Source organism: Prionailurus bengalensis, chromosome B1, assembly GCF_016509475.1.
Source record: "Prionailurus bengalensis isolate Pbe53 chromosome B1, Fcat_Pben_1.1_paternal_pri, whole genome shotgun sequence".
NCBI classification, from domain to species: Eukaryota; Metazoa; Chordata; class Mammalia; order Carnivora; family Felidae; genus Prionailurus; species Prionailurus bengalensis.
This window is the reverse complement of record NC_057344.1, coordinates 85,429,039-85,442,109: the sequence shown is the minus strand read 5'-3', so window position 1 is coordinate 85,442,109 and position 13,071 is coordinate 85,429,039. Positions and strand designations below refer to the sequence as shown.

Genomic DNA, 13,071 nt, shown 5'->3' with positions numbered 1-13,071 from the left:
TCAGGTTCCCTTGAAGTACCCAATCTACCAGATGCCCAACTCCTAGTAAAAACACCCAGGCGACACTATGTCCAGGTACTTCTTCCAGATTTCTTGCATTTCGTAATAGCTGACTTCAAACGACATTTCTGTTCCATGGTCTGTAAAAAGAGCCCTTGCAGACCTCCAAAGCAAAGCTCCTCAAAACAGAGAAACACTTGTTTGTAGGTGTTGGGGACCAGGCAACCAGGTGCCCTTAGATACGCTGGTAGGATTATAGAAGATTTCAGAAAATAGTGACTGGCTTCCTGCTCCAGATCCTCCAACATTCCTGACTGGAGGCCAAAAGAAAAAGGCCCTTTCCATTTGCTGAGCAATGGAAATAGGGGAGCAAATGAATAGGGAAAGGATGGTTCCCTGAGCACCCTAAGGAGGCACCTCATCAAGGGTTAAGTTCAAGTTAGGCAGTAGATGAATCCCCTTAGCACAGGCCCAGCAGGAATAGTTCTATGCATAGGATAAGAAATGAGGTTTTTAATGTCTCAACTTAAATCTTACATTCAATGTAAGGCAAATAAGGTGTACGTAATCTAGTCATTACTTCACCCATTAAGTGATCAATGCATCTGAAAACTACGGATGGGTACGGGTGCCTAGGTGGCTCAGCGGGTTAGGTGTCTGACTTCAGCTCAGGTCATGATCTCACAGTTTGTGAGTTTGAGCCCTGCGTTGGGCTCTGTGCTGACAGCTCAGAACTTGGAGCCTACTTCGGATTCTGTGTCTCCCTCTCTCTCTGCCCCTCCCACACTCATGCTCTGGTTCTCAAAAATGAATAAATGTTAAAAATGTTTTTAAAAATATGGACGGGTACATATTCTACCTTTCATTTATCTGCTCATTTTCAAAAGACATTTACTGGATGTCTTTAATGTTCCAGGCTCCAGGAATACAGCAGTTAAGACCAGGCCTTTGTGGAGCTTATGTCCTCACAGGGGAGATAAACAGTAATCAATGAATGAATGAAATAATAGAACAATTTCAAATGATAAATGCTATGAAGAAAAATAAGGGAGAATAAAGGAGGAGAGAATGAGTAGCAGTAAATAAAACAACCCCCCCCCCACCACAAAACTTTATGTGGCCAAGGAAAACTCTTGATAAAGGGAACGACTGAGCAGGGTCCGTTGATATGAAGGAATGAGCCATGTAAAAATCTGGAGGAAATCCACAAGAAATTGAGGGTGGTGACTGGTAACTCTCCCTGCCCATTTGAGTGATTAAATCCCATGATTCTAGCGCTACCACATTGGACTTTGCTGAAAGCTATTCCCCTCAGGGTACAGGTGACAGACGAGCAACCTGCATTTAAAAAATAATTTTGTTGGGGTGCCCGGATGGTTCAGTTGGTTAGTCGTCTGACTTCAGCTCAGGTCATGAACTCATGGTCTGTGAGTTCAAGCCCCGCGTTGGGCTCTGTGCTAACCACTCAGAGCCTGGAGCCTGCTTCAGATTCTGTGTGTCTCGCTCTCTCTGACCCTCCCCCACTCATGCTCTGTCTCTCTCTCAAAAATAAACATTAAAACAAAATTAAAAAATAATTTGGTTAAATAAGGGGGAACCAGATACAAATCTACCAGATATTCCTGTTTAGAGGTCATTCTCACATATTTCAGAAGCATACAGAGATGTTTCATAAAGAGATTTGTTATATAAATAGATAATAATTATATCAAAAAAGCTGAAGGGTCGGGGTGCCTGGGTGGCTCAGTCGGTTAAGCGGCTGACTTCGGCTCAGGTCATGATCTCGCGGTCCATGAGTTTGAGCCCCGCATCGGGCTCTGTGCTGACAGCTCAAAGCCTGAAGCCTGTTTCAGATTCTATGTCTCCCTCTCTCTGACCCCTCCCCCGTTCATGCTTTGTCTCTCTCCGTCTCAAAAATAAATAAACGTTAAAAAAAAAATTTAAAAAAAAAAGCTGAAGGAAAGAGCATTTGAAAGGCCCCAAGGTGGCAGCAAGTTGGGCATGTCTAAGGACCAGAAAGAGGGGCGAGGAAAGAGTGAGGGGAAATGTGGCTGGAACAGAGGCTTGGACAGCAGGCAGGGGCCACACCAGACCCTGGGGGTGACAGCAAGACCTCTGACCTGGTTCCAAGTATGATACGCAGCCCCTGGAAGATCTGAGCAAGGGAGTGATGTCCTTTGATTTTTAAAAATTCATTCTGTCTGCTGGATGGGGAACAGATTGCAGGGAGCAGGAACGGAAGCAGGAGCGACGGCAGTCCAGGCCGAGAGCAGGATAGTTGGGATTCAGCTGGTGAGAATACAAGGTGGGAAGGCTGGAGTCCGAGTCTCCACATATTTCTTTTGACAAAAATCTGAGCTAACACTACATGCTCACAGTGGCTACTCTGTTGTGTAAGTTCACAACAGTTCTGAAGGATAACACACAAGGCTCATTCACAGGTGAAGACTCAAAGGCTTTAGGTTAATCACTTGCTTCCTGAGAGTCCAAGCCCTGTCTGCCCTGTGAGACTCTTAGGTCTTGACAGCATCTTTTCCACTGTGCTCAAATCCCACAAACCTCTATCACTCTCACCAATCAGAGGACTTCACATTTCTATCTCCATACCTATGATTCTTTATGTCTCCCTAGGCAAGTGACTGTCAGGGTTCAGACCCAGGCTGGCTGTGTACCAGAATGGTCTTTCCCACCACCACCCTGTGCTGCCTCCTAAACCGGGTAATAACAATGATGATGTGCCAAATGGGGTACTTCCTACTCGGTAAAAAATACCATGGTATCTCTACCTCTAATCCCAGAAGCCTATAATCAAGATAATGAACATTAAGGGACACTTGGATGGCTCAGTCAGTTAAGCATCTGACTTCGGCTCAGGTCATGATCTCACGGTTCACGAGTTCAAGTCTTATGTTGGGCTCTGTGCTGACAGCTCAGAGCCTGGAGCCTGCTTCACATTCTGTGTCTCCCTCTTTCTTTGCCCCTCCCCCACTTGCATGCTTCTTTCTCTCTCTCATTCTGTCTCTCTCTCCCCCTCCCCCCCTCTCCCTCTCTCCCCCTCAAAATAAACATTAAAAAAAAAGATAATGAACATTTAGCACATCAATGAAATTTCACCCAACTTAATTGTCTAATCATTTCTGACTCATTTTTGTACTCTTTTTGACTATTACAGAAGTTTGTGTGCTTTCTTGTACTTGCTGTATTTGCCATCTGTTTGTGTTCTTGCTGGTCTCCAAAATCTGGTAATTATTTGTGAATCACTAACTCATGTCTTGAAATAATACTTACTGTACACACCCTCATAGTTTTAATCACTATAATCCTGAAATTTTAAAAATTCTCATGTGGAATTCAGATATTGTCAAAGGAAAAAAAATCACTATATCTTTAAAATATTGAGAACTAGGTGGGGCACCTGGGTGGCGCAGTTAAACGTCCAACTCTTGATCTTGGCTCAGGTCATGATCTCACAGTCGTGAGATCGAGCCTTGCCTCAAGCTCTGGGGCCAACAGTGTGGAGCCTACTTGGGATTCTCTCTGCCCCTCCTTCACTCGTGCTTTCTTTTTCAAAATAAACTTTAAAAAAAGAACTATGGAATATAAGAACTCAAGGAGGACTTTAGATCCACCCAGTGAGGTGGCTGTCAACCCTGGCTGCACATTAGCCTCATCCGGAGAGTCCTCTGCCCACCTGACCAATTACATCAGAATTTCTGCAGGTAGGACCTGAGCATCTAGAATTTTTAAACTCCCCAGGTGATTCTAATGTGCAGCCAGAGTGGAGAATCACTGATCTAAACCAAGTCCCCCTCCAGGAGCCTCCTGCTCCTCACTTTCAACTGAAAGAAAACGAGAGCCGGGGAGGGGAGGTGACTTGCCATTGGTAAAGCCAACGTGAGGTAGAACCACAAATGAAACCCGCGTCTCCAAACACACGGTTTCCAATTTGCATTTCACATCTGCAAGTCATAGATAAATGTGAGGGAACAGAGGGATTCCGCTAATAGCCATCCTGATGACTCTATTACCCAGGCTTCATTTCTTCTGATTCTCTACCTTTGGTGTCTTGCCCGAGCTGCCAAACTAGTCTAGCTTGGAGAAAAGCTATGCTACAAGACTAGTAGCTCCAATAATTGACAGAGGTTCTTTCTCCTTCAACAGAGCCATACTAGTGAGTGAGCACACCTCTAAAGACCGCGAAATGGGTCGCAAAAAACCCTGCTTTACAGCCACATAGGAGAAGCCTTTGACTAATTAGTCCCATATTCCGGAACTTGACCTAAGAAAGTAACCATGGACATGCACCCATTTTTAGGTACACAAGATGTTTACGGTAGATTGCTTATATAGGGGGAAAGTGGAATCATCATAGAAATATTGTGGAAACAAATTTCAAAATGTACCCTTAAATTTTAAAAAGCCACAAAACACATAATATATCCCCAGTTTGGTAAAAGTAAATATGCATCCACATAGTGAAAAAAAAAAAAAAAGTGGTTGGGTTAAGGGTGGTTTTTGTTATCTTCCCTCTTTTTAAATGTTCCATATTTTCAAGTTTTTCTATAAGGCATATGTCTCTCATTTAAAAGAAGAGAAAAAGATATGTATTTTCTAAAACAGCAGGACAAGAAACACATGTACAGAATTGTATTTGCAACTTATTTTTGAGACCCTTCTGCTTATGTCTTTTTTCCCTTTAGACCAAGGACATGAACCAGGCACCTACTTCCTGCCACATTCTACATGCAGAATAAACATTTTAGTGGGAGACTCAAATTAGAATCTCCCTGACTTCCCTTATGTAAGTCAAAAGCTAAGAAAAATGTTAGTGTCACAGAATATTTCTTCATGACATGAGAGACCAACGTATTGACACAGTCCATCTTTTCCAGTCTCCAGGTTATTTCACAGATCTTAACAATATTTACTAAGCATTTTCCATGCACCAGGGACTCTTCTAGGCTTTGGGAACTCTGTGATGAACAAAAGATGTCTAAAAGCCCTGCTTCCTGTGGGTCTTATATTCCGGGGGAGGAGACAGACAACAAACATGTTAATGAGAAGTAAAATGAAGCAGAGAGAGAGGTAGGGAGTGTGGAGGATGGTGAGTGGGGGAGGGGTGCTGCTACTTTAAATAGAGTAGCTAGGGAGTGCCTTCGTGGTGAGGTCACATTAGAGAAGGGATCTGAGAGAGGCAGCCAGTCTGGTGGGTATCTGGGAGGAAAAACATTTCCAGCAGCTTCCTGGTAAATAAAGGAGAAAACATCTATCCGATTCCACTATTCTTTGGGTCATCTGTAATTACATTCCAGATGTAGGTTTAGTCAGTTCATAGCTACAGAATGGCCACATGAATATCTTCTGTGGAAAGGGGGGACCAAAGGAAAAAATTAAAGGAGAAAAAAAAAGGCATTTGTGCATGTTAGCTCTCGGGAAAATCTCAAATCTTTGCCTTTTCAGTAATGCTTAAGTGGACTATGTAAAAAGCCATTTATGATGGAGAAATACCAGGTCGAATTGGTTAAAAAACATTTCCTGGATCTTACCTAAAATATGTATTCCATGTACTCTTTATATATCTTTGCCAAGGGAAAGGACATGCATGAGCCATATATTTAATACAAAATTATTTCTAAAAATCTTTAACCTATATTATGAAATATTCACATATTTAATATCAAAAAAAGCTAACAGTCTAATGCATAAGCCTTAACTTTATGACAAATGATGCTTAATTCTACTGAAAAAGTTTTTCTAAATACCACTTATATATTATGGAATAGACAAAAAATGTTTAAGATACTTACAGAAATCAATTTATCACCAAAGCTTTTGAAGTAAAAGAAATTCAACCTTCCTGTCACATAGAAAAATAAGGACTAGAAACATAATCATAAAATACTTTGACTCCAATCCGTAAACCACACTTCAGTTGAACTGTCAAGTGAATGATCCTTCAGAGTTTAAAATAAAAACTTACATTATACTTATAGACAAGGTTTCCATTGAACAGAACCACCATAATTGTAGCTTAGTGGAGAACAATCACACAGCACAAGGCGGCCTTTTTTCCTCTGGGTTTTATGTTCCCAACAAAATCCTTAAAAGCGGAGATCATCTGAATAGGATTTGAATTTCATTTTAACTCAAATTTAGCATCTCTCAATTTACATGATCAACTGCACTGAATTCCAGCATCACTTCAACTCATGCAGCAGTAAGTGAAGATCCTCTTTAGACTGTATACAAGGCAAAGGCATCTCCTCTAGGGATAAACTGAAGACTTTCAGGGGCTATCAAGATATTAAATTCCTCATATACTAAGTTTTAGGTCCAGAAATGCAACGACAACAGCTAATGTCCTTTTCAAAAGTGGAGGCTGGGCCCTAGACAAATTAACATCCCATCAGAAGCATAATTCCTCCTTTCTATAAAACTAGGAAGCGAAGTTAAAAAGTCCCAGGTTCTTTCTAAATCTTTCCAGATTTTGTGGTCATAAATTCCTTCCTTTTTGAGAAGGCTGGGGACTTTTAAGAACAGAGCCATCAGGAGAGAGAAGGATGGAATTCTTACTAAAGGCTGGAAGGGTAGAAGGTAAGATTCCTTCCAAATCCCCCAGATTGGTCTTTCTATGACCCAAACTAGTAAACAAGTCATACGGTCTCTTGAAATGCCCAGGCCATATTAGGTTACACTGCCAAGAATGTTATCTAACTCTGACACTGAATTATGGCTTTTAATAACAGAGTCTGGAATTCCTGGCTCTTGGATGCCTGGCTGCCACTAGAGAGACCAGTGAAGAGGTAGTTTAGTGCCAAATAAATAAGTATATAAATACTAAATGGGGAGGGTGAGATGGTTTGGCCCGGGAGATTAAGACCAAGCATAAATGATATTTTTCTCTTAAGATGCATACAGAGAAGCTAAGTGGAAAACTGAGGCTCAAGGGTTTCTTAAATATCCAAATGATAGAGAATCATGAGTGCTTGGGCTCCAGAAGACCCTTAAGGCATCACCCAGTGGAAGCCTGTGCGTGACTCTCGCACTCAGCAACTCCACAGCACCCTTGTTCAGTTTCAATCTGAACACAAGAGAAAGCTTCACCTCCCAAGGAAGCCTCTCCCCTTTATGAACGGTTCTTCTATCCTTGTGAACACTTCCCTTTACTAGAAAAAGTCGGCTTTCTGTAATTTCTCACTGACCCTGGTTTGACTCCATAAAGCTGGGCCCCCAAATACAATGGCCTTGGGCTTGAGGCAGGGGCAAAATAAGTGGCACAGGCCAGGAGCCAGACCATAAGAGATGGGGACGGGGCCAACTAACCAGCATGCTGCCCATATCAATGGCCAGCCACTCTCTGCTCCAGCTGCCTGTTGCCATGTGGGACACGGGTCCCTGAGGTCAGTTTTTGTGATGAAGAAAAGGCAGAAATCTGGATTTTAGTAGAAACAGCTTGATTCCTGAATATATAAGGAATTATGGAGTTCAAACAGCTCTTAGATATCAACTAATCCAAACCTTTCATTTTATAGAGAGAGAAAACGGAGGCCCAGAATAGAAAAAGTGACTGACCCAAAGCCAGTTACTCAGAGGGATATCTGGAGGAGGAAGAGCCCTAAGCAGAAGGTCCCATCTATCCCATCACAAAAATCCAGTGTGTGAGTCAACAGGGCATTCAGCCTATAGACTTGTTAGAGTATTCTGAAGAACTCACTTTAGATCATTTCCTGTATGCATTAAATCATACAATTTTTTTTGTAAAAAATTTGCAAGTTTTTACAGTGTCCTTGCAAATTGAGAGAGAATACAGAGCAGTAGTTGCAAGCACAGACTTGGGAGACAGACTACTCAGGTTTGCAAGCCTGGTTCCACCACCTGCCACCTTCATGGCCAAGTTACCTCTCCGTATCTAGGTCCTCAGTTCCTCTAGGTCTCAGTACGTCAGGGTAATAATAGTACCCATCTAAGCGTTGTTGTAAGAATTAAATGAGCTAATACACATAAGGTTCCTACGACATGCCTGATACAAAATAAGCACTACATGGCCAATATTATCACTTCTCAAAGAGAGAACCACAATATACTAAAGAAAGAGTCAATGCAAACATACCAATTAAAGGAAAATGTAAAACACATTCTAGAAAATTATGAGTCCCATAAAAAATTAATTATAGCAGCTAGTTCCTTTAAAGAGGTTAAGGCAAAGGTAGACTTTACCAATTAAAATAACGGCCACAAATGTAGCAAGAACCCATGAATTAAAACTCTTAGGGGTGCCTGAGTGGCTCGGTCAGTTGAGCAGCGGACTTTGGCTGGGGTCATGATCTTGTGGTTTGTGAGTTCAAGACCCACATCAGGCTCGCCACTGTCAGCACAGAGTCAACTTAGGATCCTCTGTCTCCCTCTCTTTCTGCCCCTCCCCTGCTTGTGCTCTCTCGAAAATAAACATTAAAAACAAATTAAAAAATAAAACTCTTAGCACACACCGACACAAGAAAGTGTCAGTAAACCTCCTGTTTTCTCCTCCCACGTTGGACAAGTGCTAGAATACATGGGATAGATCTCATCCTGGGCTCCTCCTCACCAAGCTGAGCTTACTCTCTAACCAGCTTAAGCACATCTTCCATTCCTCCATCTCTAAGTACTATTAGGGACCGAGTCCCTCAAAAGTTCTTCCGTTCAGATAGATGTTTAGTTTTCTCATTTCCCTCTGTCTGCACACTAGCAAAGGACAAAGACAGTAAATACATGCTCTTAAGAAAGGGAAAAAAAATGGATCATTCCTACAATGTCACAACCCAGTCACAAACTGTCTCCATACACATAAATCTACCCTGTTGACCACACAGGTCCCTGCTAGGATGAGATTACAATTTAAGCCAAGACAAAGCACAAATGCAACAGGAGAATCCTTAAATGTTCAACAACCAACAGAGGGAGGTAGAACACTCTTGTCTCAAATCACAGAAGCCAGACAGGGACCAGCACAACTGCTCTGGTCTTCAAAGCATGGGAGGGTCAATAAAGAGCTCTTCCCCAGGGCCGCTATGGCCTCAGTGCCCCCTAGAGTTCTTTTGGATCCAGTTTATGGATAAGCGTATCAGTGTATACAATGCTTCTAAGGGTTAATATTTATTGACTTCTATGTGCCAGCTACAGATGTAAGCATGGTCCCATCTGTAAAGGAAATATCCAGTATAGGCAAATATACAGAAAGTAGATTAGTCATTGCCTAGGGCTGGGGGTCTGGAGAGGAAAGAGGAGTAACTGCTAATGCACACAGGGTTTCTTTTTGGAATTAGTGGTGAGGGTTGTACAACTCTCCGAAGAGTAAAAGCCATTCAACTGCATACTTTAAATGTGTGAATTGTAAATGTGAATTCTTTCTCAATAAAGCAGTCATATTTTTCAAAAAGATTTGTAAAAACCAGTTACAAAGTAAAAGTACTAGTGTATTCAAGGAGAATCTGTGTCTTTGTGAATGAGAAGCCATAATTGCAGAAGTGGCAGAAACCCAAAATTATTTCAGCAAGAAAAAAAAAATCAGAAAGAATTTTATATGGAAAGGGTAACCGACTATTTAACTGAATTTCAAGACAGTGGGTATGTCGGGATCATGTCACTCCAAATGCATACATATTACATAATAGGTGGTGTAACTAAATTCTGACTTTCTCACCTAAAGTGAGCAGTTCCAAAAATAAAGGATTTAGAGGAGAGGTGAGATTAAAAAAAAAAATCAGGCAAAGTCTGATGTTAGCTTTTTGGAGACTCTGAATTTAAAAGTTTACAAATGTAAAGATCCTCTGGATCCTTAGGAAGACGGATCCACATCTAAAATGTATACCATTTCCTAAGATGAATTTAGAAATAGGACTCCAACTTAACTAGAAAAAAGTAAAGCCTTCAAGTTCTGGAGCTGAGGGAAAGACAGGGACAGACAGATCAGTGATGGCATCTCAGCGTTTGAAACTCAGGAAACCTATTTAAGAGTAAAGTGAAGGGTTTGCCAAGCTGCACAGTCATGTATATCCTTATAATGAGACTTTAGCAAAAATCAATGCAATCTCTGACTGAAGTGTCTCCTAATATGGCAATATGTCAAATGATAATATAGAAGTTTCATAGCTGTTAGCAAATACAGTGTTAACACATTTTTGGAAACAGCATAATGAAACTAGAGAATTTTGTTTACATTTTCTAGCCTTTAACTTTCAAACTATTACTAAACCCTTTATTCCCACTATGTTTATGCTTATGTCCCACTAAGCATCATTTGTATGGAAAATCAGCTTTCTTTAAGAACAGGCAAGTCATCAATTGATCCAGTGTGTTGGCAGTTCTGGAAAACCTTTTTAGACAGGAACAAATGATGCCTCTTTCTGTTCAAAGAAGCCAAGTTTAACATTTCATGCATATGCATAGAGAAACATTTAAAGAACCCCGAAAATTAGCTAACCATCTTTTTGGAATTTACAGAACAACAACAACAACAAAACCCTCCTCACAACCCCTCAAATCAAGGTTTAAATATTAAATGTTTAAAGATATTTTATGTGACCTAAAGTGATCTTCCATAGTCCTCCAAATCCTTGAATATCATAAAGTTTAAGTAGTGCTCCTAGGACTCAATACTGGGGTACAATCTGTTCCACTACAAAACTGTTGAGCTCAAGAAAACATATCAATTGCTCCCAAATGCTCTATCATAGCTTTTCTAAAAAGTGAACTGCCTCTCCTCTTCATTAATTAAGGGACTGCATTTTCTGGCCTATGTGTTAAAAGCACTGAACTTTCCCCACTCCACCTGTTTGTGTTAAGGTTGACAAGTTCCTTGTTGAAGACAGCTGGTGTTGATTACCAGGGACAGACCAATTCTATACTTCATTAACAGGTAATACAGCTCTCAGAATAAAACCTTGTCCCCAAGAATGCACCGCCGCCCCCCCCCAACAATACAGCCAAAGCTTGGTGTTCCATTTCAGCAGCATAACTGTTTATTAAAACGTGGCTTTTAAAGAAAATGACATTTTTGATTAGACAACTGTCAGAAAATGCATCTGTCATTTCTATTTCCTCCCCCTCCTTGGGGATGCCACAGCCTCAGCCCAGGAACCCCTCTGGGGAAAGAGGGCCCAACTCAAGGAGGCCAGACTGCTAAAAGTAGCTGATTATGCTGACAAGGCTGGAGAGGACTTTTTTTTTTTTCTTTTGGTTCCTACCGCGGAAGCACTGGCATGTCAGGCCTAAGGGTAAATAAATACGAGTTTGGGGGCAGTAATGTATTTCTAGCCCTGGCACCCTGCAATCATTAAGAAAAGCTTATTCTTTCTACCCTGAAATCGCCTCATTCTTGCCGGAAAGAAAACCTTCAGCATATTTAACCTCCCACTCATGCAAAGGATAATGAAATACTGGAAAAGTAGGCATAACTTTATGGCCACCATGCTCTTCTTGGCAGGTTGAGGATTATTTACCATCGTGTCTGCCTGTCAGCTTCTCCGACTGCCACAGAGCACAGGACTTTTATTATTATTTATGATGTACGTCAGCCCAGCAGGGGGGAAACTCTTAATCTCCCAGAGCTGAAACCTGACTTGAAGGAGCAAGTTAGCGGCGGTGAGCTGCCAGCACCAGTAACCCTACCCGCCGCCTGACACAGAAACGCCTGCATCAGTAGTATACCTGATGCACACACGGGTGCAGAGCTGAGTTATCAGATCTGCTGGTTCCAAACAGGTGCGGGGCAGGTCCACAACTGAGGACAATACGTGAGCCCTGCCCCCAAACTTCACCTTCCAGATCCTTCTCGGAAGTTAGCCCACCTCAGCTAACCCACGTCCGACACTTGTCTAATCCGAACACACTCTCCGGTCTTGGTCCTCCTTCCCCCGCGATCCGATTAGTCATCCCTTCTTTGTAAACCCCCTCGAAGTAACGCAAAGCAAAACTTAATAGGTCCGGGGAACAGAGACGCGTCTTCCGCGCAGACCTCCCAGAAAGGAGCTAGAAGGCGGGCGCTGGATCCTTCTCGGCGCCTCCAGCCCCTGGGGCTCCCCTCCCCCCCGCCCGCGTCCGCCGCGTACCCGCCCGGGCCACTTACCTGAATGGGACATGGTGATGGTCTCGTTGGTGTTGGATCCCACGTTAAAGATGACCACCGCGGAGGCGTTCTGCAGGAAGGCGTTCCGGATCTTATCCTTGTACGTGCAGTTGCCCTTGGGGATGAGGGCTATCCAGTTCTTGCCGTGGGCCGGGGCGGCGAACTTGGTGTTGGGGTCGCAGGCGAGGCGGTCGTGGGCCGAGCTAGCCATGACCACCTCCCCGCGCGCGTCCTGCTTGGGCGAGTGCTCCCCGTAGCGCCCGCACTCAGTCTTCTCGGTGTGCAGCTCGGTGCCGCCGCCGCCCGCCACTCCGGGCCCGGGGTCCGGCGCGGGCTCCGCGTAGGTGATGTTCACGAAGGCGGTGTACCATTCCTCCTTCTCAGCCACGGTAAAGTCCAGGCAGAGCAGATGCACGAAACAAAAGGAAAGCAGCCATGTTGAGAGAGCCAGACTGCGGCACGCTTGGATGAGAGACATTGCCATCTTTATCCGCCGGGGCCCCCTCCCCGCCCCCCGCGCCCTCCCCCCGCCCCGTCCCTCCTCCCCGGCCCCGGCCAAAGCCGGGCCGGCGGCCTCTCCTCCTCCTCCGCCTGCTCACTCCCGGGCCCGCGGGCCCGCGGCCGGGACGCGCAGCCGCCGCGGGGGCCGGATTCCGAGCGCGGGGATGGCGCCGGCCCCTTCCCCTTTCAGCTGGAGCTTGGCGGTAGCATTTCGCTTCACGGGTGCTGGAGGGGCGCGGGTGGAGGAGGCGCTTGGGCTTGCGGAGGAGTCCAGCTGCCGAGTGTCCAGCTCCTTGGCCCGGCTTCTGCTTCTCTCATAAGGGGTGGCAGGGGCCCCAAGAGCGTGCGGGGAGGCGGCTCCGCGCGCTCCGGCCCCGGCGGGGGCGGGCGCGGCTCCTCAAAGCCCGGGGTGCTGCCGAGGGTGTCCCGGCCGCCGCCGCTGAGCGCTCGGGCGAGCGGATCCCGCT

The 13,071-nt window shown here is 44.2% G+C and overlaps 1 protein-coding gene across 1 annotated transcript in view; it reads right to left on the bottom strand.

The window, feature by feature from the left end:
• The window catches only part of RNF150 (ring finger protein 150), a 259,844-nt gene extending 247,239 nt beyond the window's left edge, over positions 1-12,605 (bottom strand). Inside the window, exon 1 of the mRNA XM_043568282.1 lies at positions 12,104-12,605. Within this exon, the coding sequence (XP_043424217.1) occupies positions 12,104-12,587 (484 nt within the window). The 5' untranslated portion in view covers positions 12,588-12,605. The remainder of the gene's footprint in view (positions 1-12,103) is intronic.
• Between the last annotated feature and the right edge of the window lie 466 nt (positions 12,606-13,071).